This window comes from Littorina saxatilis, linkage group LG11, assembly GCF_037325665.1.
Source record: "Littorina saxatilis isolate snail1 linkage group LG11, US_GU_Lsax_2.0, whole genome shotgun sequence".
Classification (NCBI taxonomy): Eukaryota; Metazoa; Mollusca; class Gastropoda; order Littorinimorpha; family Littorinidae; genus Littorina; species Littorina saxatilis.
In genome coordinates this window covers 38,865,528-38,891,346 of record NC_090255.1, presented here as the reverse complement: position 1 = coordinate 38,891,346, position 25,819 = coordinate 38,865,528, and the positions used below count along the sequence as shown (strand labels likewise).

Below are 25,819 nucleotides of genomic sequence, written 5' to 3'. Positions count from 1 at the left end.
ATTTCATCATTTTGCTTCTTTTCAGTTTTGTCAAGAAGCGTAAAAGCAACAGTAGGCACTAATTCCCCCGAAAACGTTTCTGACAAGCTCATACTTAAGACTGCTCATTAAGTGATCACCCAAAATGCCCAGAAAAAGGCCAAACTCTTTAGCCCCGAAACTACTTCTCAAAAAAAGTCCACTTTCAGCTAAGACAGTAATGACCCAGAAGACAGTCCTCACATTTACTTTGCAGGCTGGAACAGTAGAAAATCTCTGTGTTCAGCCTACGTATGAGGTGTCTGAGAGCAACACCGTACGGAGGGGTTCTGTGGGCATCGCAGCAGAAAGAAAGAGGGACATTTTTCTCGGACTCGGGAGGCAGATGCCAGACAGTAACACTTGGTCTCAAGACTGTGTTGAGGCTTACACACTTATTTCCTAACAAAAAACGTACACCCTAAGCTACGACATTAATTATCCACAAAATGACTCTATGAAGGTGTTCATGCACACTCTTCATCTTTGTTCATGGGCTGAAACTCCCACGTTCACTCATGTTTTTGCACGAGTGACTTATTACGTGTATGGCCGTTTTTACCCCGCCATTCAGGCAGCATACGCCAATTTGGGGGGAAGCATGCTGGGTAGTTTCCTGTTTCTATAACCCACCGAACTCGGATTACAGGATCTTTTCCGTGCGCACTTGGTCTTGTGCTTGCGTGTACACACGAAGGGGAATATTAGGCACAGGTTGACCTGGGAGATCGGAAAAATCTCCACCCTAAACTCACCAGGGATTTGAACTCACAACCTTCCGATTAGGAGGCCGATGTCTTGCCACTACGTCACTGTGCCCATCAACGTCCACCCTAAGCTACGACATTAATTATCCACAAAATAACTCTTTCAAAGTGTCCGCACTAATTTCCAAGAAAATATTCACGACACTAATTGTCCATCAAAGGGGGATAACTCCTGTCTCACCTTGTTGCTACCCTTAGTTGGTTCTGAGCCCTGCAAGTTGACTCTGAGCAGCCGCTGCGTGGTTACCTCTATCTAAGCAACACACACACACCATTAGTGCTACACAACACAACGTATCAACAAGAGTTACAATTAGTAATGTTATGTTGGTGAAAAGAAATCAAATAGCCTAAATATCCTAGAACTTCAAGTTTTTTCTACTTTGAAATATATAGCTTTAAGCACAGTCAATTGAAGATTTCTACAAAAACAGACTACAATACTATCATCAACTGAAATACAGCGAGGAACATCGTTACACCAGTGTTGTTCCCAGGCCTCGGTCTTCATTCACTTACACATTTTTTTTATTTTTTATATTTGAGTATTTTTTCTGACCCCAGGCCAGTCAAATGTCTGATAGCTTTGACAAGTGGGACATGTTTTTTTTTACATTAATTTTTTTTTAACATTTTTGTAGGAACAACACTGATGTACATGAAGGTAACACCTAGTATACGTGATGGTATGCAACTTGAAATGTAGCTTTACTTTGAGCTTATTTCGCATTCAACTTCCATAGTAAAACTGAGATCCTTCCATTCCTGTACAGAAGATTAGAAACTGAACTTCTAAGAAAAAAAGTAAACCAAAATGGCCAAGAATCCCTCCTAGTGTTATGGTCAAGAAAAAGTATTTAACTGATAAACTGACAAAGAAAGTTACATGGAACAGCACAAATGTAGACAGCACTCACAAAGCTCGCTCAACAACACAGACCACTCATTATTTGTGTAACATCCATCCACCAAAACTTTTGCGACAGAAAGTTTAAAGGGCATCGAACAGATGACATCAGAGAGAGAGAGAGAGAGAGAGAGAGAGAGAGAGAGAGAGAGAGAGAGAGTCAGAGAGACTGTCAGAAACAGAGAGAGACAGAGACAGAGAGAGAGAGAGAGACTGTCAGAAAGAGAGTCAGAGAGACTGTCAGAAAGAGAGAGAGAGAGATAGAGAGAGAGAGTGAGAGAGAGGGAGAGAGAGAGAGAGAGAGAGAGAGAGAGAGAGAGAGAGAGAGAGAGAGAGAGAGAGAGAGAGAGACACACACAAACTGTAATTGTCCCTAAATTATCAAAACATATGCAGACAAAGGAGCAACAAAGCAGGAGTGTCAAATGTGAAATAAGGAGTTTGAAGCTAAAAAAATAAAACAAACCCCAAAACAAAGCAGCAACCATGACTCAGATGAAGAAGTCAAAGATTGAAGAAAACAAAGAAAACCAAAATGTGTAGATCTATCTATCTACATAGATCTATCGATATCCCTCTTTTCTTGTTCTTGTTTATAACTCATTTTACAAATGCGTTTACAGTGGAACACCCCTGTTAAGATCTTCCAAATTCTTCTTCTTCTTCTTCTGCGTTCGTGGGCTGAAACTCCCATGTACACTCGTGTTTTTTGCACGAGTGGAATTTTACGTGTATGACCGTTTTTACCCCGCCATTTAGGCAGCCATACGCCGTTTTCGGAGGAAGCATGCTGGGTATTTTCGTGTTTCTATAACCCACCGAACTCTGACATGGATTACAGGATCTTTTTCGTTGCGCACTTGGTCTTGTGCTTGCGTGTACACACGGGGGTGTTCGGACACCGAGGAGAGTCTGCAGAAATAGATCTCTCGCCGAACGTGGGGACGAACTCACGCTGACAGCGGCCAACTGGATACAAATCCAGCGCGCTACCGACTGAGCTACATCCTCGCCCCTTCCAAATTCTGAGAAAATCAGGTTTTAAAAAGGTTGGTAAATTAACACAGGTAATGAACAGAAAAGCTTAGAACACAAGGTCTTAAAAAGGAGGGAGTCTTAAATTGGGGGGTCTTAAAAGGGGGTCCACAGTATCTGATCTTTCTCAAATTCACTCCCACAAGCACAGAATGACCGCTAAACAGAAAAACTTTGGTTGGGCGTGGCGGTGGAAAAATTGAGGCAAAAGGATAAGGTACTGGCCAAAATGTCTATGAAACAAGCGAAACAAAAACCACACTACAGCGAAGAAACAAACCATGAAAAGCACAAACCAAATTAAAAGCAAAAACAGTGGAGAGGCAATTATGCCTCAAAAGACAGAAGCAGATTCAGTCCAGCAGAATTTCGTTAACGTCCAGTGATAAAATTATAAATAACTCTAAGCCACATCACATCTACGATCAAATCAGGTGTGCTCAGACAGTGATAAAAATACCAAAAATAAAAAGAAAGAGAACAACATAAAAGTAAGGAGGCTTCTTCTGCAAAGAAAAAAGTGGTGAACGGCAAACACATAACAAACCAAGAAACGACATGAAACTTTTCTCTCGTTCAGGCATGAGACCACAAAATTGTAAAAAATGAAACCTAAAGGTATACCCCTCCAAACAATTTTTTACAAAGAAACTGTGTGTCAAAAATGCTCCTTTGAGCTTTGAAAATGCATAGATGATGTTTTGAAATAACTTCTTTTTTTTTAATGGGCTATGGAAGAGTTATGCCGCTTGCAACTGAGGCAAATGCGTAATGCTACTTTAGTCGTAAGAAGAAATCATGACATTACAATGCACGTCAGAGCTCACTGTTTTGTCGCTTGCAACTGAGGCAAATGCGTAATGCTACTTTAGTCGTAAGAAGAAATCATGACATTACAATGCACGTCAGAGCTCACTGTTTTGTCGCATGCAGCTGCCATTTTAGTTTGCCTCAGATTCAGGCGGTGAAATCCTTCCTCAGCCTGTCAAAACCTTGACTGATTTATTTTCAGACGAATTCTGGAAATAACTGTGTCAGCATTTCTATGGACTGTGGAAGCGATACAGTAATACCCCCATTTTAAGACCTCCCAAAATCTGAGAAAACTAGGTCTCAAAACGACGGAGCCTTAAAATGGGGATACATTGACAGAGGTTATCAACAGAAAATCTGAGAAAACAAGGTCTTAAAAGGGAGGGAGTCTTAAATCGGGGGTCTTAAATCGGGGGTCTTAAAAGGGGGTTCCACTGTATTTCTTGAAGGCGAGGCAAGCTTATTATAAACAGCTCAGTTAATTGTTGCAACAGCAGATAATGAACTCAGATGTACACATGTTTGAAAGAAAGAGGCTGTCTATATACAGTGTTCGCTCAATATCATGCCTTTCTTTTTTGAAAACACCCACATCAGAGTTCCGCAGTATTTATTGTAGCGCCAACAGCATGTCACCAATGAGAATTCCCACTGAGCTACATATAGTTTTCCTTGCCTTTCGGTGAGCACTTGCATTTTGTTTTCTTTGAATGTAATTCAATTCAATTCAATTCAATAAAACTTTATTATCTGACTGCAACAAACAGAATTTTTCCTTTTTCTCATGTACGAAATAACATCACTTTAAATAATATTGAATGTACTCAAGCCAAGAGATTTTCCAGTGCACTGCACGTGGTTGACATGTACAATCTTATGTCTATAACGAATACAACTCTCACACAGGCCATAAACAGCACAAGTTAATTCCAGAAGTCTATTGGAGGTACAGCCGGAACCCTCCTTTTGAGACCCCCAAATTTAACACTTTCTACCCCACCAATGTTGATCAAGTTTTTTTTAGCCGAGATCAGCTGTGCTGCAGCAGGTCACTCAGAATAGTAGTAACTGTGTGGAAACTGTGTATCAACACGCTGGAATGCAGGCGTTAAATCGACGTTACAACTTACAGGAAGCGACTGAAGTGACTGTGTGTACGGATATATCCGTACCAGGTCAGATAGAGCCAATTATGAGTGGGTACAGATATATATATGTACCTGGGAGACAATCAGTTAAGACTCTCACCTTTTAAGACCTTGTTTTGTCAGACTTTCTGTTCATAACCTCTGTAAATTTACCCCCATTTTAAGACTCCCTCCTTTTTAAGACCCAAGTTTCTCAGATTTTTGGAGGTCTTAAAGGGGGTTCCCTCTGTACACTTTCATGCCTGTTCTTTTCAAGGGGGGGAGGTGCACAACCGTGGTGGAAGGAAGGTAGAAAAGTTGACAACACCAAAAGCTTGAGGCCCAAAATAAGCTATCCACACTGTGTCCACATTACTCTACCTCTCGCTCTAGCACTTTCTCTTTAATCTCCACCGTTCGAAATTCACTTTTCCCCGTATTTTCGTTGAAAACTTCTTGCGTCTGTGTGCGCACGTTTTCACTGAGAACTTTGACGTTTTCGCTACAGGCGTGAAAGCCGGGACCGGACTGAATGACAAGGCTAGAGCGAGATGAGCTACCTGCTGACGATTTCGCACCGCCTCGCTAGCAAAACAAAAGTCCACAGAAATGTTATTGGTTTCAGTGAGAGAAAAAAACTGAACTGAAAATATTATATTTTGCCATCTACAAGTAATTTAAGTAATCTTATTGGTTTAAGTGCAAACAAAAATTAACTAAAAAAGACATCCATAAAAATAGAATCCAAGGTGTCATTCAAAACACTCACTGATGAAAGTAAAAGAAAACCATAAAAAAAACATCTACACAGTATTGAAACTTCCAAGTTATTCTTCACAAAAAAAAGGTGCTTTCATCTCCAAGCAGAAAACTATTTTAGAGGACAACTAACAAAATTGGCTAAAGAAATAAACAACATTTTATTTGTGATACACGTATTGCAAACTGAACACCTGGGAAAAAAATACACGAAAACTGTGTTGCACTTTTCAATAACCTTACTAGTACTGGTGCAAAGTAAAGAAGCTTTATGCATTAACGGAAGTAAAAATAAAATGTGAAAATGGAATACATGTATAATTGCTGATGTCATGCTCTGAATAACAAGATTAAATTATGCTGAACTTGCTTTTTGCTCCACCCCTTTCTACCGCAAAAATCCCCCACTGATATGAACTTACACTAACGATAGTTTGTTCACATGGAAACAATCAAACATATAGATACAGACTTGGGGAAAAGTAAACAAGTTTGCAACATTCTAATATCCCTTTTATTCATTTTTTTTCAAATCATGAATCCTGTTTTTGGCTCACGCAAGTGTAGCCTATGCGATGCTAACTTTCGTCTGTCTGTGCGTGCGTGCGTGTGTGTGTGTGTGATAGAAACTTTAACATTTCCGAGTCTATGGAAGAAGATTACGTCTCGGTCAAAAGTGTTTGACGTGTGTGATAGAAACTTTAACATTTGAAGACGTCACATTATGACGTAAGAGGGTTAGACGACACGCGAAGGAATTACTGAAAGTCTCGGTCATTGTTATTGTGAGCGGGCCGAGACTAGTTGGCAGATCTAGTGTCTCGCTTTCTTGCAGTTTCACCTATGCTTACTGTGTGTGTGTGTGTGTGTGTGTGTGTGTGTGTGTATGTGTGACGGAGTGATTGAGTTTGTGTTACTGTTTGTCGATTTCTTACGTGAGCCTTGAAGGCTTCGCCTCTTGCTGCTTTGGTATTGTTCCCATGAACCTTTCAGGTTAACAAGAAGAGCAAACGCTCGATCGAGTCACTTTCACAGTTCTGAATATTATATGAGGCATCAGATGGACAGGAAGAAATTGCTATTCACAACACAATGAGTCACGTTCACATAAAATTTGAGCCCGGTCACTTTTATAGTTTCCGAGAAAAGCCCAACGTTAAGTTGTGTGTTGCCGAACAGAAAAGGCTAGTTATCTCCCTTGTTTTTCTGATAACGTTCGTAAAAGGCTACAGATGTAAATACTTTGATGTAAAGAATAATCCTACAAAGTTTCAATCACATCCGATGAACTTTGTCAAAGATATAAAATGTCTAATTTTTCCTTTGACGCTGACCTGTGACCTTGAAAAAGGTCAAAGGTCAACGAAACCATCGTTAAAGTGTAGAGGTCATTGGAGGTCACGACTAAACAAAATATGAGCCCGATCGCTTTGATAGTTTCCGAGAAAAGTCCAACGTTAAGGTGGTGTCTATGGACGGCCGGCCGGCCGGACGGCCGGCCGGACAGACTAACACTGACCGATTACATAGAGTCACTTTTTCTCAAGTGACTCAAAAATAAAGTCCAAAATGCAAATACAATCTGAGCCGATGTACGAAAGTACATGTATGACTGATTTTCTGTCAAATCTGATTAAAGACGGATCATACAATCTTGAAGAAGGCAGTTTGTCGCTGCAGAAATAGTGATAAAGAAAGTACTAAACTGGCTACTGCTGTACCCTCTTTTTGTTTAAAGATGGATCAATCATAACTCCAGTCATAGGAAGGTATACATTTCTGAATAAAATTTTGTCGAACTGGGCCACAATCAATTTTCACTTCTGTGTTTTTACCATGTTTCTCAATCTTTTCCCCAAGTCTGTCTTTGAACTCAAAGAAAGAAAGACACAAAAAGCAGGTTTCCATTTCAGTGACATACCTGTGAATTTCCGTTATGGTTCTGGTGATGATCATCATCATCTGTCAACAAAAGAACATTTGATAAATGAGTCTCATGCTTCAAACAAACAATCTTACAATGTGCACACACCTTGATCGCCCAGTGAAGGGGGGTAACTCAAAGACGGAGAGAAAGCAAGAGACAGAGTGAATAAGAGATAGCCAGACCTGGGAAGCCTTGTTTTGCACTTGGAGTATTCTCAAACAAACTTGGTGTATTTTCAGAAAAATGAGCGTACTCCACACAGCATTTGAACATTCATGATTCAAACATGCTTCACACATGTCCGTCACACCGTTAATCAAGTTTACCTATACATCAAAAACAATTGAATGCTTCTTTCAATGTTTACTGGCAATTACTGTAACCATGCGCTTTTGAAGAACAGAAGTCCAGGAATTGTTTTCATCGTATTTTTTTCCCACTGACCGAACTGATCGTATTAGTAGACAATCATACGTATATACGGCGAAATCGTATGGGTTCCCAGGGCCGGATAGCCATAGTTATAGACTAACAACGTTAGTATAGACAATACTAGGAAATAACTCTTATCAGGTTTGTGAAAGAGTGACTCTTGCTTTTATTGAGTCAAACATTCCCACATGACATTATACTTATAGGCCAGTCAATAACGAGGGGCGTGTCTGAAACACGTGACATTACAGGCCAGACACCAGCGAGGGATGTGTCTGAAACACGTGACATTACAGGCCAGACACCAGCGAGGGATGTGTCTGAAACACGTGACATTACAGGCCAGACACCAGCGAGGGATGTGTCTGAAACACGTGACATTACAGGCCAGACACCAGCGAGGGATGTGTCTGAAACACGTGACATTACAGGCCAGACACCAGCGAGGGATGTGTCTGAAACACGTGACATTACAGGCCAGACACCAGCGAGGGATGTGTCTGAAACACGTGACATTACAGGCCAGACACCAGCGAGGGATGTGTCTGAAACACGTGACATTACAGGCCAGACACCAGCGAGGGATGTGTCTGAAACACGTGACATGATAGGCCAGTCACTAGCGAGGGATGTGTCTGAAACATGTGACATGATAGGCCGGTCACTAGCGAGGGATGTGTCTGAAACACGTGACATGATAGGCCAGTCACTAGCGAGGGGTGTGTCTGAAACACATAACATTACAGGCCAGTCACCAGCGAGGGATGTGTCTGAAACACATAACATTACAGGCCAGTCACCAGCGAGGGATGTGTCTGAAACACGTGACATTACAGGCCAGTCACTAGCCAGGGATGTGTCTGAAACACGTGACATTACAGGCCAGTCACTAGCAAGGGGTGTGTCTGAAACACGTAACATTATAGGCCAGTCACTAGCGAGGGATGTGTCTGAAACACGTAACATTACAGGCCAGTCACTAGCGAGGGGTGTGTCTGAAACACGTGACATTACAGGCCAGTCACTAGCGAGGGATGTGTCTGAAACACGTAACATTACAGGCCAGTCACTAGCGAGGGATGTGTCTGAAACACGTAACATTACTGTACAGGCCAGTCACTAGCGAGGGGTGTGTCTGAAACACGTAACATTACAGGCCAGTCACTAGCGAGGGATGTGTCTGAAACACGTAACATTACAGGCCAGTCAATAACGAGGGGCGTGTCTGAAACACTTGGACAAGGAGCGTGTGTAGAAAGCTTGCCTCACTGAAAGCAAGTGTTCACTCTTTCACAGCCGTTACCAACTCCACAGAGTTATTTCCGGCATTCTTCCATTACTGAACTGCAAAAGCAAGTGTTCACTCTTTCACAGCCGTTACCAACTCCACAGAGTTATTTCCGGCATTCTTCCATTACTGAACTGCAAAAGCAAGAGAATTCACTCTTTCACAAACGTTACCAACTCCACAGAGTTATTTCCGGCATTCTTCCATTACTGAACTGCAAAAGCAAGAGAATTCACTCTTTCACAGCCGTTACCAACTCCACAGAGTTATTTCCGGCATTCTTCCATTACTGAACTGCAAAAGCAAGAGAATTCACTCTTTCACAAACGTTACCAACTCCACAGAGTTATTTCCGGAATTTGTCTACAGTGGAACCCCCGTTATAAGACCCCCCAATTTAAGACTCCCTCCCTTTTAAGACCCTGTATTCTCAGATGTTCTGCTCATAACCTTTGTAAATCTACCCCCATTTTAAGACTCCCTCCTTTTTAAGACCTGATTTTCTCAAATTGTTCAAGGTCTTAAAAGGGGGGTTCCACTGTATGACTCAGTCTACTGACCTGCAAAAGCAATGTCTACGGTGGAGTAGGGTGTTGCGGTGTTGGGGGGACGTTGGGAAGGACCTCGTGACAACTCCTGGGCCTTGGCGATCACTGCCTGGGCGTGCACCGCGTCCGTCTCAAGGCTCTTCATCCTGAAAGACAATCACAACACTTTGTTATCAATCTGATGCATGATGCGCCACTATCCCTGATGTACGTGATGACTGATGCGAGCTGGATGCACAATGTGATATGCCAAAGAAAACTCTTGTAACTTACTCTCATTTCCTCCCTTGACGGGAGAATGACAACCTGTGTGCCTGTACTCAATGAAGAGGACACATAAGAAACGCTTGTGAGAACAAGCTGCTACTCATGTCTGAGGCAAACATCTAGACTATGACGTTGAGGTCATTTCAGTAGAATCTATACTTTGATCTTGGGGTCACCAGGGAAAAATCTTAACTATGACCTTGAAGTCATTCTAGCAAGATCTAGAGTAACAAATTGAGGTCATTTCAGCAAAATCTAGGCTACAACCTGGAGGCCATTTCAACTTTCAAGACGATCTAGACTGCAAACTTAAAGGAATTTAAAAAAAAATCTAGACTGCGAACTTGAGGTAGTTTCAAAAAGATCTAGACTGTGAACTTGAGGTAATTTCAACCATGAATATGCCTGGGTCAAATACTGCACAAATATTAATTTACATATGGTTAGCCAATGATCTCAGAATGAGTTTTAAACCACTGGTTGGGTGGAGTACCACATGAAAATATAATTTTTTTTTGGATAAAAATAAAGCCCCACAGCACACAGAAAATACACCTGTGCATGCAAGATCCAGAGTTGACAGATTAATTAGACCAGAAAAAGACACAAAGGTATCGATATATCACATCTAAATGCAAAATAATATCAAATGACTTGCAGAACAGAAAGTAATTAATAGCAATTAACTAGATGATGCATATCCAAAGTAGCTGAACTTATATGGAAAAAAAAGAGTATTCGGGCAAACACTGAGTATTCAAACAAAAACCAAGCATATTCAGGCAGAACCTGAGGTACTCAGACATAGATTCAGAGTCAAGAGGAAGTAGATTATCTGTAGAGAAAGGGTGTCACTTCCTGGTTAACAAATGACGGCCAAAACAGTGGCTTGGACATTTGATTTGACCACTAAACACAAAAACAGCCTCAGTTAAAATGTCTGCTTAATTCACAACAAATTATCCACACATGAACGGGTACAAAGGTTGAGTGTTTTAAAATCAAGCCAAAGAAGCGGGAAAGGAGCAACTGTAATGACCTAAGGTCAATCTTAGAACAACTGTAAGTGATGCTACCTTTGGAAAGCTTTGACCAGATCTTTGCTATCAGGACCGTGCAACTGAGTTAGGTTAAGATCAACAGTCAATCTGACAATTTCAAACAGTGCTATTTCAAGGTAATCTCCATGCTAATTTTTGGCGGGTGAATCTTTCTCACACACACATGAACATGAACACAATCATCCCAACACAATTAAAACAAATTGGAAAAAAATAAAAAAGGTAGAAGACATTGATTATGCTCAGGACGGTAATGAAGACAAAAGATTTTTGAAAAAAACCTTCCTCTTCTCAATTAAAAAAAAAAAAATCTTTCTATCCGATTGTTATTTTCATTTGTAGGTTCTGTATATGACTTTGCCTGGCTCATAAGATAATAACGACCCCAAGGTTTCCCACGGCAATCAAACACCAAGCATTGTGGAATTGACGACGACTGTCATGCACACACACCTGGCTTTCCTCCAGGCCGCTCGTTTTTGAGCCTCCACCTCTCGAGGATCGACAGACGAACCCAAATCTTCGTCCTCCGTGCGTGATAACGAAGCCCTGTCGGTTTGCGAAGGAAGACGACCATGCTGACGATTCTCTGCCTTCATTGTTCGTACCACCCCACTACCAGTATCAGAGACACTATAGGTGGTGTGTCCAGATCAGACAAATAAATAAAATGGAAATAAAAACAGAGTTAAAGAATCTTAAAGAGAAAGACAAAGGAAAAATTAAAGGTAAAGTTAAAGCTATTTTACAAATGTAACCAAAATTGAAAAAAGAAGAACTAAAAAAAAGTGTGTCCATGTAGTTTTTTTATTTATTCAATAAATAAAGCCATTTTGACCTATTTCATTTTCAGCAAATTCAGGAGCCAATTCACAATGGCAAAATCAAATCTATTAAAATGGGCAATGTTTCAAAACGCTAAACTATAAAGCCTTACCTTTGCTGTTTAAATTCACCATTTATTACCTTTAACTCTTTGGATTTACCAAATTATTTGTGTTTTACTGTTCTGATTCAACAAATCATTGAGCATGAAATCGGTGCAAATTTTTCACAGCTATCTGATCTAAACATTGCGTGTGATCAAATTAATTGCAGCTGCTCTGTGGAGTAACCCACTAGCAGTGATGGGAGCATATTAATGCTAGTAAGTAAACAATTTACTTAAAATTGTATTCCAGTCCTTAGATTCAACTGCAACAGCCATCAGTGGAATGTACATGCCATCATAGGTTTATTTACATAAGGCAAAAAAAAAAGAAGGTCTGTTTACGGTAACATAGGCCAAAAGAATAGGGTCGGTAGGTCGGGATTTTTTTTTCTCTTTTTTTTCTTCTCCAAAAAACCATATTTTTACGTTATTTTGCAAAAAACCCCAAATTTTTAAAAAAATTTTAAAATTTTTTTTCCCCCCCAAATGCCAAAAAAAAGTCTAGGGACGCGCGAAAAAAATAGGGTCGGTCGGGTTACCGTAAACAGACTATTTTTTGTTGTTGGCCTAAATCTCATTCAAAATCAAACACTCCTGGTCCTACCCACCCCTACACATTTATTTCAAATAAGAAAAAAAATCAAAACTGATTTAACATTGAAACATAATGTACAAAAGTGAAAAAGGAAAGAAACGAGGTGAACAAAAGTACATGTTTTTTCTCCAAAGAAGTAAAACTGGAAATTATAAACAGAGGACAAAATGTACACGCCATAATTAAATTAATTCTGTCTCAAAGAATTGGCTAAATCCAAACCAGCCTCAACCTTCATGCTAGCCATTGATAGACTAATTCCAAAGATAACTCCGTCGGGTTTGTATGGGTATGTGGGAGAGTGACCTTTTCTTGCCAAACGACAGCCAAAGAATGAAGCGACCAATCACCAGACAGGGGTGTGCGGGAAACAAGTGCATCACAGTCTCTACGTGTTTCTGGCACACCTCCATGGGTGTTACTGGGAAAAATAAAAAAACCTGAAAGGCAGGGGTCCAAAATGCTCAAGTTTGAAAGAAAGTTTCTGGACACCGACGAAACCAAATCATAATAAGCAAGATGGCGGCAAATCCAAGGGAGCGAACCGAGAAAGCACGCGAACCGGTGTCAAAAGTCGGATCGGAACCGCTGCTCGTTATTTCAACTTAGCGAAACGAAGCTTTTTTTTTTTTTTGAAAACCCGGAAAACCGGAATTTCCGGCTTCAGATTTTTTCAAAAACCGGAAATCCGGCAAAAGCCGGAAGAGTAACACCCATGCACCTCTCACTAGTCATTGGGGCCTTCATTGTTTGTCGGCCATTTTACAAGAAAAGGTCACTCTCCCACAACCCAAACAAACCCCACAGAGTTACTTCCCAACAGCGTCTATTTGGCTTGATGTCTCATATGTGAAAACCGTTCTACAAAATCAACTAAGTTGAACGACTGGCGTTCAGCAAAACCACAGGCCAAGCAAGGAAGCACGTCCCAAAATAACATTTGTGTGGACCAATCAGCTGTGCAATTCTTCACTACAACATGTACCAAGAGTTCTTATAGGCTTAAACAAAACCCCAACATATACATGTTCGTATAACTTAAATAAAACAAAATAAAAAACACACAGCCCTTGCCAAGATAGCTATAAAATAAAAATCATGAAAAAAAATCTCCCACTTCTTTTTCATGTCTAAAAATAAAAATAAAAACATCATCACATGCACAAAAACACTTTTGGAAAATGACAGGTGATGTCAATTGTACTGTTCCAGTGTAATGCATTTACTGCTTCAATTGGTGCTTTCGGAAAAAGGAACTTTCGTTACATATTGAGAAATAATTCATCTAAAAACTAAGCTCCCTAAATGCAATGATAAATGCAATGCATAAATAGTTTTTGTACACACTTTAATACTTAATGCATGTGCTATTAATATGTATCACTGATTTCGAGTGCACTTTCTCTATTCAATAAATATACATATGTACAGGGAGTGAAATGCCAAAATTATACACTGGGCTGTGAAGATAAATGCAAAAGTGTGAACAACTTTGATAAGAAATTCAGGATACGTACATAAAATTAAAGATCCCACGATTGACAAAAGGGTCTTTCCTGGCAAAATTGTATAGGCATATATAAAAAATTTCCACCAAAATACCCGTGTGACTTGGAATAATAGGCCGTGAAAAGTAGGATATGCGCCGAAAAGGCTGCGATCTGCTGGTCGATGTGAATGCGTGATGTATTGTGTAAAAAAGTCCATCTCACACGGCATAAATAGATCCCTGCGCCTTGAGTCCGAGTCTGGAGATACGCGCGCGATATAAGACTTCATACAACATATAAATGTACCCCCATCTAAGACCTGGTTTTGTCAGATTTGTGGAGGTCTCAAAAGGGGGGTTCCACAGTAGCTCAGCTGGTAGTTGCTTCATGCCCTTAGTGGGCTGTCACACATGCGACTGAGTCGCGCGATTTACCCTGTCACACAGCCGACTCAGTCGTAGAAAACAGCTACGACAAATCTGCGACTCAGTCTCATGCGATTCCCTCGTAGCTTTGAGGTTTAGAACATGTTCTTTTCCTGCGATCCAGTTGTCGGTCAATCGCAGGGGCAGAGCCAACAGAGCCAATCAGAACGCGTTGCTGCGGCCTTGATGCCGTGACGTAAAATAATGGCGGACAGTGGCGTACTGCGTCTCTTCGTCGATTCAAAACTTTTTGGAAGAACAGTTTTTTACTCAGATATAAAAGAGACGTTTTAGGCGTGTACAGCGGTCGGAAAACATTATTTGCAGCTGTCTGGGAACTCTATTTCTTGCAAAGGCGTAATGCTGAAAGGAATTTTTCAGAAAGGTAGAGCGACGTTCGAACATTTAGCGTCTGCTCTCGCAAAGCGCGTTTGCCGTGTTCACTATGACACATCACTTCCGCCCCGCTCGCGTGGAGTTATCGTTCGCCAGTCGTTCGTCTATCGTTCATCGTGTGACGGGTCAATGGCCTACGATGTGATGTGCGATCGGCCAAAGACTGAATTGCAAGACTGAATCGCAACGACTGAGGCGCCTGTATGACCGAGGCTTAAGGGGGAGTACCATTGTGGGTTTGGCAAAGAAAGGGAAGTTATGTGAAGATGTAGGGGTGGGTGGGGGTGGAGGTAAAGCACGTGCAATGAAAATCTTCACTTTTAAACAATATTTTTTCAAAAGAGTACCCACAACATACAGAAACTCATGTGCATTAAGGACAAAATGCAAAACTTACCAATGTCATTTACACAACCACAAAAACACTTTCATTTTCTTTGAGAGAGAGAGAGAGAGAGAGAGAGAGAGAGAGAGAGAGAGAGAGAGAGAGAGAGAGAGAGAGAGAGAGAGAGAGAGAGAGAGGGGGGGGGGGGCAGAGAGAGAGAGAGGGAAAGGGAGAGGGAAAGGGAGAGAGAGAGAGGTGGGAAGGGAGAGAGATAGAGAGAGGAGAGTTAGAGAGAGGGAAAAGGAGAGAGAGAGGAGGGAGGGAGAAAGAGAGAGTTAGAGAGAGGGAGAGAGAGGGAGACAGAGACAGAGAGAGAGAGAGAGAGAGAAGGGGGGGCAGAGAGAGAGACAGAGAGAGAGGAGAGAGAGAGAGAGAGAGAGAGAGAGAGGGGGGGGGGGCAGAAAGAGGGAGAGAGAGAGAGAGACTCTCACTGTACACAGGTCTACAACAATATAACACAGGAAGGCTGTAACTGTCTGATTACGTATTGGTGTCAAAGGTGGAATTGAAACTCAAAGTGAAGGATGAAGGTGTACTGGGAAAAAAAAATCTATTCCAAAAATTACACACCACATGCTTAACATTACAACAGCCAAACAAGCCAAACAATCACAGCCAAACAAGCCAAAAAAAGAAGGTACAATATACACCAGGGGAAAAAGCCACGACAAAGTTTACCTCCGCGGGTTTAAGCTGATGGTTGTCAAGAGTAAACAGAGAGAAAAAACAGAGTGTACAAATTGTATTTTACGTGCTTTGCATTCCAATTTATTTCCCATCCCATCTGGTATCATTTGCATTCCATTTACTTCCCATTCCATCAGTATTTATTATTCAAGAAAAAAGCTAGAGGTACAACAGTCCTCGGTGTAAAAATACGTAACAAATGGAAGGGAACACAGTGTATTCGCAAACATGGACTTGCTGAATTATGCAAAACATCATGGATTTACAATTACATTTCAATTTGTAGCTGAGTTAAAGTCGCTGTCCTGTATACTTCTTTGTGCTCAAAGCAGTGAGTGAAATGTGTTGGTGTACAACAAAAACTCGCAAGATAATTACTGATAATGTTTCTGCACACCAATTTTTCTGTATGTGTCACCATGTCTGACAATAGAAAGCAGCCAGTACAAAAACCAGACAAACACCTTGTTAGATGAGATTTTTTCTGGTTGTAAGTATTTAAAAACCAATTAACTTAAAGACCACAACTTCCTAAAATAATCCCAATAAGCTTCAAAAACTTCTCTCTCTCTGCGACACACATAGTTTCTACATTTAAATCTGTCTCTCCCTCTCTCTCCCTGTATGTCTCTCTCTCTCGAACACACAATTTTCTCTTTCTCTCTCGCTATGTTTGTGCAAACACACACTCATCCCATCTCCCTAAGTTACTGTCGTTATTGTCAAGCCATCCCACCACAATTCGAGGCAAAAAGCACCAAGCACCAAAATGAGACACTGACCTTGAGAGGACGTGATCAAGATCGTGGTCAGGTTGCATATCGGCCACACCGCTCGCCACATAAGATCGCAGCTGTTCTGATGACATGTTGGCAGTCTTCGTGGCTGCAGGAAAAAAAAATACACACAATTTAAATGAAAACTGCAGAACAAGAAAGGATGAGTTAATAATAATCAAACACAACATCTTGACGTAAACTACCCAACATAGAAAGAACTCTCGCTCTTGTGGAGCCATTGAGTATAACTGTTTTATCATCATTGCTTTGTTGTTGTTCTTTGGCCATTTACGTTGAATGACTTGTTATACATCGACATTGATAGTTTTATTCTTCTTCTTCTTCGTCGTTCGCTAGATAGTTTTATCATAAGAACCTTTTCTAATTCCTATTAACTTGATGTTCTTTAACTATATTTATACATAAATGCATATTGTAAAGCAGTATGCATTGTTAGAGGATTTTTTTAGTAGCAGTGTTTAAATGACGAAGCTGCTTTTCCCAGTTTTACCTAAGAGATTTTACTGTATATTGTGTTATTGTATTTGTCAGACTTGATTGTACCAAGTCCCTACACATGTTGTAATGCGCTTAGAGCCAAATATTTTTGTTTTTTGTAAGGGATAGGCGCAATATAAATACACTTTATTATTATTATTACTCAACCTCCATGTTGGCTTAATTTTAACATTATCATTTCATGTGCAGGAACTGATTGGGTACTTCCGCCTCACTTACTTCAGCTTTTTCTGTCTAATTAACTGTGGGCTATTTGTTCAGAATATGGGTAACCTGTTAGGGTCAAGTGTGTAAGTGTAAAGCACACTTTGTAGCCTGTTACAAGAATGGAAAAGTAATATACCAAATGACTGAACACATGGTGGCGCTTTTTTGTTAGAATAATCAATATGTAATAACTGGCGATCTATCAAATTCATGATTTGATGCAAACATTTCAAGTGCATAACATTCTTGATAATACTTTTGCACTGATTTGTATGAAAAATATATTACTTTTTGGGGGGTAAAATCAAATCAAATCAAAGAACAACAGTATTCTATTAACTCCTGTCTGCTTTAAGCCAACTACATAGCAGCCCGATATTAATAGGAAGTTCACATTTTAATAAAAATAACGACAAAGAAAAGTCGGTATGGACCAGCTTAAAGCTGGTCACAAGAAACAGTAAACAGTCATGAAACTTTTCTTCACATCAACCATCAGGTTAAAAAAAGCAATTACAAAACAAGAAGAGCAAACGCTCGATCGAGTCACTTTCGCAGTTCTGAATATTATATGAGGCATCAGATGGACAGGAAGAAATTGCTATTCACAACACAATGAGTCACGTTCACATAAAATTTGAGCCCGGTCACTTTTATAGTTTCCGAGAAAAGCCCAACGTTAAGTTGTGTGTTGCCGAACAGAAAAGGCTAGTTATCTCCCTTGTTTTTCTGATAACGTTCGTAAAAGGCTACAGATGTAAATACTTTGATGTAAAGAATAATCCTACAAAGTTTCAATCACATCCGATGAACTTTGTCAAAGATATAAAATGTCTAATTTTTCCTTTGACGCTGACCTGTGACCTTGAAAAAGGTCAAAGGTCAACGAAACCATCTTTAAAGTGTAGAGGTCATTGGAGGTCACGACTAAACAAAATATGAGCCCGATCGCTTTGATAGTTTCCGAGAAAAGTCCAACGTTAAGGTGGTGTCTACGGCCGGCCGGCCGGCCGGCCGGCCGGACAGACTAACACTGACCGATTACATAGAGTCACTTTTTCTCAAGTGACTCAAAAAGCAATAACAAAAAAACAAAAACAAAATAGCAGACCCCAAAACAACACTTTGACATCCATGAAGATTTTTTGTCTTACTTATACATATACTCATGCAAAATGTTCATGCATCATGTCATGGCCATTTGCAAAGAGAAAAGGAACTTAATGATACAAAGCACGCTCTATATGTTAAATAATTAACCCTCAAATAAATGAACGAAACACAGCTCACAACATGAAACTTCTTTGCTATCTAAACCCGACACGAAGGACAAGGCAACATAAAACCAAGTCACAAATCTCTCAGAGAAATGGAACACACACACGCACAGACACACACACACAAATAAAATCCTTTCCAGAACCTCAACATAGTTAACATGCATTAATTAATCCATCAAGGATGCTTCATGAGAAATACTCTGTATTCGTGTTACCCATTCTAGCTTCCACATCAAATACGAAAGAAAAAAAAAGTACAACGCCAGCGATGGAACACACTGATTTCTGCGAATTTCAAACACAAGTACAAACAAAAAAACATCCACAGTCACTAATACCAAGAAGTTGAACAATCCCACAAACAACACAGAAACCAAGCACACTGCAGCAGTGAGCACATTACTTTGAAGTCTGCTTCAACCAAGTCTACTAGACATCATGCTGAATCTGAGGCAAACCCCCCCCCCCACACACACACACACACACACACACTTCTCTCCAGCTTTCAATCAATTTTCCCCAAACTGCTGTCCAAACCAACCAGCCATATGGATTCAGACATGTATGGGATGCTGACATGTCAATGTTTCCTGAATTTGTTAATGTTGAAGAAAACTGTGGTCTTAATTTACTGTACCTACTTGTTAGTGCTGAATTTTACCAACAAAACCCTTTACCGTGGGCTTTGACATTTACATGAAATTTGATGTCTGTTAATTCCTTGAAGACAGTACAGTTAGCTTGAAGAAAACTGCATAAGCTCAAATTAATCCTCTTCCTTAGCTTAGCATTTCATTCAGAGTTCCATCCCATTAGGTGATTTCATTTACCGTGAAAGTCAACTGGATACAGACATGGGAATTCCAAAATAGAAAAAACTCTGAAAATAGGCCGAGGTCCAGGGGGCCACCTAGGCCCCGGCGGGGTACAGGGGCAGAGCCCCTTTGGGGGGACCAGGGAGGCAAAACGAGGAGGAAAACGAATTTTAGCATTTTAGACCAATAGTTTGATAGTTCTCGTGTAAGCAAAAAATGGATAGAGAGACAATAGTATACATATAATTTAATTAACCTTTTTTTTTGCCGCGAACAATTTTTTATTTTCGCTGAAACGTAATTTCCTTTACGCGGAAATCCGCGATTTCGCGGACAATTCCCATGCCTGTGGATACTGTTAATCCCTATTTCAGTTCAGCAGTTTATTCAATGCCACATCCCACTTACTGTGAACATGCACTAAACTACCATGCTTTCAGACAACACAATGAAAGAAAGGAAAAAAAGACAGAAAAAAAGACAGCAAAGTAGAAGAAAAAGAACAAATAACAGTGGACAAAAAAGAAGTAAGAAGAATAGAAAAACACAATAAAGATCTAGGACAATGACGATAAACATGCCTCGATTCAAAATAAACACAGGCATACAACATCAAATTTCACTCCGTGACAGAAAACACAGTTCCTGTAAAATACCTTCTTCCTGTTTCATTTTAGCAATCTCATGCTCAGCCAGATAGCTGAACTGTTTGGCTGCATCAAGACAAACAGGAAGGCATTCAATCAATACTCACACAACATGGGGTGGATGGGGGTGGGGGTGGATGGGGGCGGGGGCTTGGGAGGGAAGGGGAGGGTAAGAGGGGAAAAGTTCAGATCAATAGACTGAACTTTTGAAATTTGATTTTGTTCGATTGGGTAATCGGTACTTTTTCTGTGTTGGCTGGTGGTGGATATGTGTGTGTATGTGTGAGTGTGTGTGTGTGTGTGTGTGTGTGTGTGTGTGTGTGTGTGTGTGGTGTGTGTGTGTGTGTTGGTGCGTGTGTGTGTGTGTGCAGGCATGAGTGCGCGTGTGTGTGTGTGTGTGTGTGTGTGTGTGCGTGTGTTGGTGAGTGTGTGTATTTGTGCATGCGTGTGTATGTGTGTGTGTGTGTGTGTGTCTGTGCGTGTGTTGGTGAGTGTGTGTGTATGTGTGCGTGCATGTGTATGTGTGTGTGTGTGTGTGTGTGGTGTGTGTGTGTGTGTTGGTGAGTGTGTGTGTGTGTGTGTGTGCGCGTGTGTGTGTGTGTGTGTGTGTGTGTGTGTGTGCGTGCGTGCGTTGGTGTGTGTGTGTGTGTGTGTGTGTGTGTATTGTGTGTGTGTGTGTGTGCGTGTGTTGGTGTGTGTGTGTGTGTGTGCGTGTGTGCTTGCATGTGTATTGTGTATGTGTGTGTGTGTGTGTATGTGGTGTGTGTGTGTGTGTTAGTGCGCGCGTGTGTGTGTGCATGTGTGTCTGTCCATGTGTGTGCGCGCATGTTTGTGTGTGAATGCACGCATGTGTGTCTGTCCGTGTGCATGTGTGTGAATTGCATTCATGTTTTCTTCCAGGTGCATGAGTCCGTACTGAGAGGAGCGATTACGTTTTGGGGGAGGCAGAAGAGAAGGGGGCTGAAGGGGAGAATTTAATTCCTATTCAATTACGCAGGCGCCGGAGAGCTTCAGGAAAGCTAACATGCAATTACTGGTTGCTTGCCGCAGTCCAGGACTCCCACCCAAATGATGGGTTTTTTGTTCAAAGAACTGGCCTTGAAATGCCTGTGGGAACTGGAACCCTTTGTCTTGGCATCGTTGGACTGTGAGATTCATACTGACTTTACACTGTTTGAAGGTCCAGCTGCTTTCAGGGTAGTTCATTTCAAGGATAATTTCAGGATAGGGTAATTTCAAAGTAATTTGTATTCAAGAGTGCAGCACAGGATAATTTAATGTGACAAATTTCAGCTGCTCTCTTGACAGTCAAAGACAAGAATGAAGACACTGTTTGTTTGTTTGTTTGTTTGCTTAACGCCCAGCCGACCACGAAGGGCCATATCAAGGCGGTGCTGCTTTGACATATAACGTGCGCCACACACAAGACAGAAGTCGCAGCACAGGCTTCATGTCTCACCCAGTCACATTATTCTGACACCGGACCAACCAGTCCTAGCACTAACCCCATAATGCCAGACGCCAGGCGGAGCAGCCACTAGATTGCCAATTTTAAAGTCTTAGGTATGACCCGGCCGGGGTTCGAACCCACGACCTCCCGATCACGGGGCGGACGCCTTACCAGAAGACACTGTTAAAATAACTTGATTCTAGAGATGGGTGAGGGGGGGGGGGGGGGGGGGGTGGGAGAGCAGACTAGTAAAGACAGAATGAGAATGGGACAAAGACAGAAAGACAGAGAAACAGACAGACAATTCACAGACAGAAAGATACAGCGCCAAAGAGGCAGTTAGTTACATGTATTGGTTTTAAAAACAGCAGAAAAACAGAAAGTATAAGCAAGGAATATTTGTGTGTGGTCATTAACTCTCCTTGCTTCATTCCTTAACGATGTCCCCATCAGTGAATGAAGTAGATTTCACCGGCTGCTACATAGACACGAGGAGACAAGGAGTGCAATGGAGAAACGTTGTCAATGGCCTTAATTATGAGGGCCCCAAAGGGTTTAAAATCGTGATCGTGATTGGCGTTTTTTGACCTTTCTGTGACCGTGATTGCCGAAATTTCCATTTCTGTGATCGTGATGAGACTTTGCCCGTGATCCGTGATGACAAAAAAATCAAGTCTCGTGATCGTGATCGTGATTTGTTTTCGTGATCGTGATGGGCATTATTGCAAAGCATTTTATTTTCAACGTACATTTTTCACAGCTGTATCACTATGATCCTCTATTCGTCAAGGTGTTTGTGATCGTGAAAACAAAAATCAAGGTAACTGTGATCTTGAAAGCTATAATTTCCCTTCCCGCGATCGTGATGATACCCCCCCTTTGGAGCCCTCAATTATGCTCCGCTGGGGGAAAAGGGCCTGAGTAAGTAAGTAAGTACATGGACACAAGACACACAGTTCCTCAAAACTACAAGAACAAAATGTCGGCCCACCTGGTGGTTTGGCCGTTGCTGGCGCCTCGTCGGAGTGTTCCTTAATCTCTTTCTCGAAGAACTTCATCTTGTCACGAAAACTCAGCTGATCCAGATTGGCGTTGGCATCTGCTGGTAGATTCTGAAACACACAGAGAATGGTCTGTTGATAGGAATTGGTGATGAAATCTTAAAAACACTGAGAGTCCTCTCTTGTTAGGAATTGCTGGAACATGTATTACATTCTAAAAACAATATTCCAAAATGGAGAGACTCAATATTTCACAAATGAAACTCAAGACTTGAAATTAGGAAAGGCTTATTGATGGAATGTTTGATTAAAAAAACAATACACAATAACTCTGTGTGTGCGCGTGTGTGTGTGTGTGTGTGTGTGTGCGCGCGTATGTGAGTGCGTGCATGAATGCATATGTGTGCATACATGTGTTGTGCGTGCGTGTCTGTTTTACACTGTGTTTTAAATTAAATGTCTTACAAACAGTCCTATCTAACCTTTAACTCATCTGTTTTTTAACGAACAAGCCCTTCTCTTATGCCAGGCACTACTCACTTCATCTGAACCCAACCTTCTCTAGGCATGCAACACAACAGATCAATACAACCAACCAGGGACAATAATTCTATGGCCTTTATTACAGATCTGGTCGCAGCCACTACATCAAAGCCTGCCGACACAAAAGCATCATTCAGGCAAATAATCCAGTCATTATGGATACTGGTCATTCTGGATACAATTCCAGACGTTGGGGACATTCTGCTGCCAGTGTGAATGTGGGCTGGTTGTGATTGGGAATGGGATTGCTCACTGATGCAGTTATACAACTGGGACCTTGGATCCTTTTGCTTTTGAATAGCTCATGTTCTTTATAGCTCATTTCTATCAGATGGTTCTATGCAGGCAGTGTTAAGATGCATGGATGTAGGTACTGTGTATGTACACTCTCTGTCTACCTCTGGACACACCAGCTCCTCCCTTCTCCCCCATCACCCCAAATTATGGCACTAAGGCCAAAAAAAAAAAAAAGGTCTGTTTACGGTAACATAGGGTGAAAAAATAGGGTCGGTAGGTCGGCTTTTTTTCAAAAAAATTTTTTTAATTTTTTTTTTCCCTCCCCTCTCTATGATGTTTCACAGTTCATTTCTTCTCATCAATCCCTGTTTTTGCCTGTTGAAAAACGTTAATGATACTAAAACTCGCTGGATAGGTACTGATAATTTTCACCCCATCCTTTTCATGACAACATTTATCAAGCTTTACAGCTAGCGGGTGGCGAACACCACTGCGTGCATCCATTTTGAAAGGAAGTAACACGAGTGACGACCCTTTACTCCTAACAGTACTTTGAGCTTACCTCCCTTCTGTCGTCTGCTGTTTGAGCGCAAACAGCTCTATTTTGGATGCGTTTTTTTTTTTCTTTTTTTTTTTTTCAGACGATCCAAAAAAAAGATTAGGGTCGGGCCTAAAAACTAGGGTCGGTCGGGTTACCGTAAACAGACCTATTTTTTTTTGTTGGCCTAACTGACAATTCCAGTTTTATTCCCTCTGACCATCCTCTGGTGTCAGTTTCAGCACATTTTGGACTGTGGTCATTTCATTTGCTGAAGCTAGTTCCCTCCCCCCTATGTCCGTGTGGCAAGAATCAGACAGCAGAGCACATCCTGCAGGCTTGTCCATACCGCAGTGCTCTGAGGGACACCATCTGGCCAGAGGAGACAGCGCTACAAAAGAAGCGATGCGGCCCCAAAGAGGACTTGGAGAGGACAGCACGTTTCGCCCTGCAGTCCGGACTGACGATCTAACAGCGAACGACAAGAAGAAGAAGCACATTTTGGGCGGTGCAAGACAACTGCACCCCAAATGGGCCCGATTGCACCCCAACACCTCTGGGGTGCATTTGGGCTAATTTGTTTGGACAATACCAACCCATTCCACACCATCCCTTACAGGGCCTCAATTGGAAATGTTATTATAAAATAGTTCATGTATAAAGCAGTAAGATAATTTCGGCTGGTATCCTCTGTGTACATCTGCTTTTCATGGTTTGCCCCTCTCGCTAATAATTTCAACAAAATCCGTGATCCAACTTTCAGTGTCTCAAAGGCAGAATGTGGGAATAGCACAACAGTTGTTGTAACCAGAGACATAGATAGAATGTATGTATGTCTCTGTTGTAACGGACAAGAAAAGACTGAGCACATGTTCAGCTCAAGTGGCAACCCATGTCCGCAACAACGTGATTTTTACTCAAAGCCACTCTGACAAACTCGGTGAGAAAGTATTTAATACTCGTGAGGCCCTATACGGGTTATGGTTCTCCAAAAAATACATGATGGGGTGTAATTGGCCACATTTTTTTCTGGGGGTGCTATTGGGCAAGTTTGCGCTTGGGGTGCACTTGTACTGTAGCCATTTTGGGAGGTCATAAAGAGGGTTCCACTGTGATCATAATCTGACTCCGCGAAGGTCTCTCTCCTCACTCCCCCACCAACACCCCCCTGCTGTAGCAATATCCAAATCCCCAACAGCCAGAATCTCCCAAATTCAGCTGCCAATGCCAGAAATCCTTTGGGGACAATAATGTCCACTGGAGCTGTACCTATAAATACCAGGCTAGGGTTCCTACCCCTGTGGGGATCTGCCAGGGATGACTCTGCTGTCCTAGCGATCTGACACCAGTGACAGAGATCACTTTGCTCTATTGGTGTGCTTAGAGGTTTCCCTTGACACCTATATCTGGTACTAGTCCATACACTTTCGTCCCTAGGTGGGGAGGGGGAGGGAGGGGGAGAGAGAAAGAGACAGAGAGAGAGAGAGAGAGAGAGAGAGAGAGAGGGGGAGGGAGAGAGAGAGAGAGAGAGAGGGAGAGAGAGAGGGAGAGAGAGAGAGAGGGAGGGAAGGAGGGAGGGAGAGAGAGGGGGGAGGGAGGGAGGGAGGGAGGGAGGGAGGGAGAGAGACAGACAGAGAGCGAGAGAGAGATACAGAGAGATACAGAGAGAGAGAGACATGCAGAGATAGACAGAGAGAGACAGAGAGAGAGAGAGAGAGAGAGAGACAGACAGACAGAGACAGAGACAGACATGGACAGAGATAGACAGAGACAGAGGCAGTGCCATGAGACGGGATTTGAGGTCCATGTGCCAAAAGCAGCATTGTCTGTGACACCACCACCTCTTGCTCCCCCCCCCCCCCCCACCCTCCACGCCGACAAGCACACACAGTTTGAATAAATATCACTGTGATTGTAAAGCACAGATTGCAACAGACAGCTCGTG

The 25,819-nt window shown here is 41.7% G+C and overlaps 1 protein-coding gene across 13 annotated transcripts in view; it reads right to left on the bottom strand.

Moving 5' to 3' along the window:
- LOC138980426 (protein scribble homolog) overlaps positions 1-25,819 on the bottom strand; it is a 142,762-nt gene that overhangs the window by 7,339 nt on the left and 109,604 nt on the right. For 4 of the 13 annotated variants that reach the window (XM_070353294.1, XM_070353298.1, XM_070353300.1 and 1 more), the window contains 9 exons: positions 22,547-22,667; positions 20,115-20,171; positions 16,641-16,743; positions 15,850-15,864; positions 11,403-11,582; positions 9,634-9,767; positions 7,348-7,388; positions 5,049-5,252; positions 967-1,038 (listed from right to left, as the gene is read on the bottom strand). In XM_070353294.1, the coding sequence (XP_070209395.1) occupies positions 967-1,038; positions 5,049-5,252; positions 7,348-7,388; positions 9,634-9,767; positions 11,403-11,582; positions 15,850-15,864; positions 16,641-16,743; positions 20,115-20,171; positions 22,547-22,667 (927 nt within the window). The remainder of the gene's footprint in view (positions 1-966; positions 1,039-5,048; positions 5,253-7,347; positions 7,389-9,633; positions 9,768-11,402; positions 11,583-15,849; positions 15,865-16,640; positions 16,744-20,114; positions 20,172-22,546; positions 22,668-25,819) is intronic. The other 9 variants (XM_070353303.1, XM_070353301.1, XM_070353295.1 and 6 more) reach the window with 9 other exon arrangements.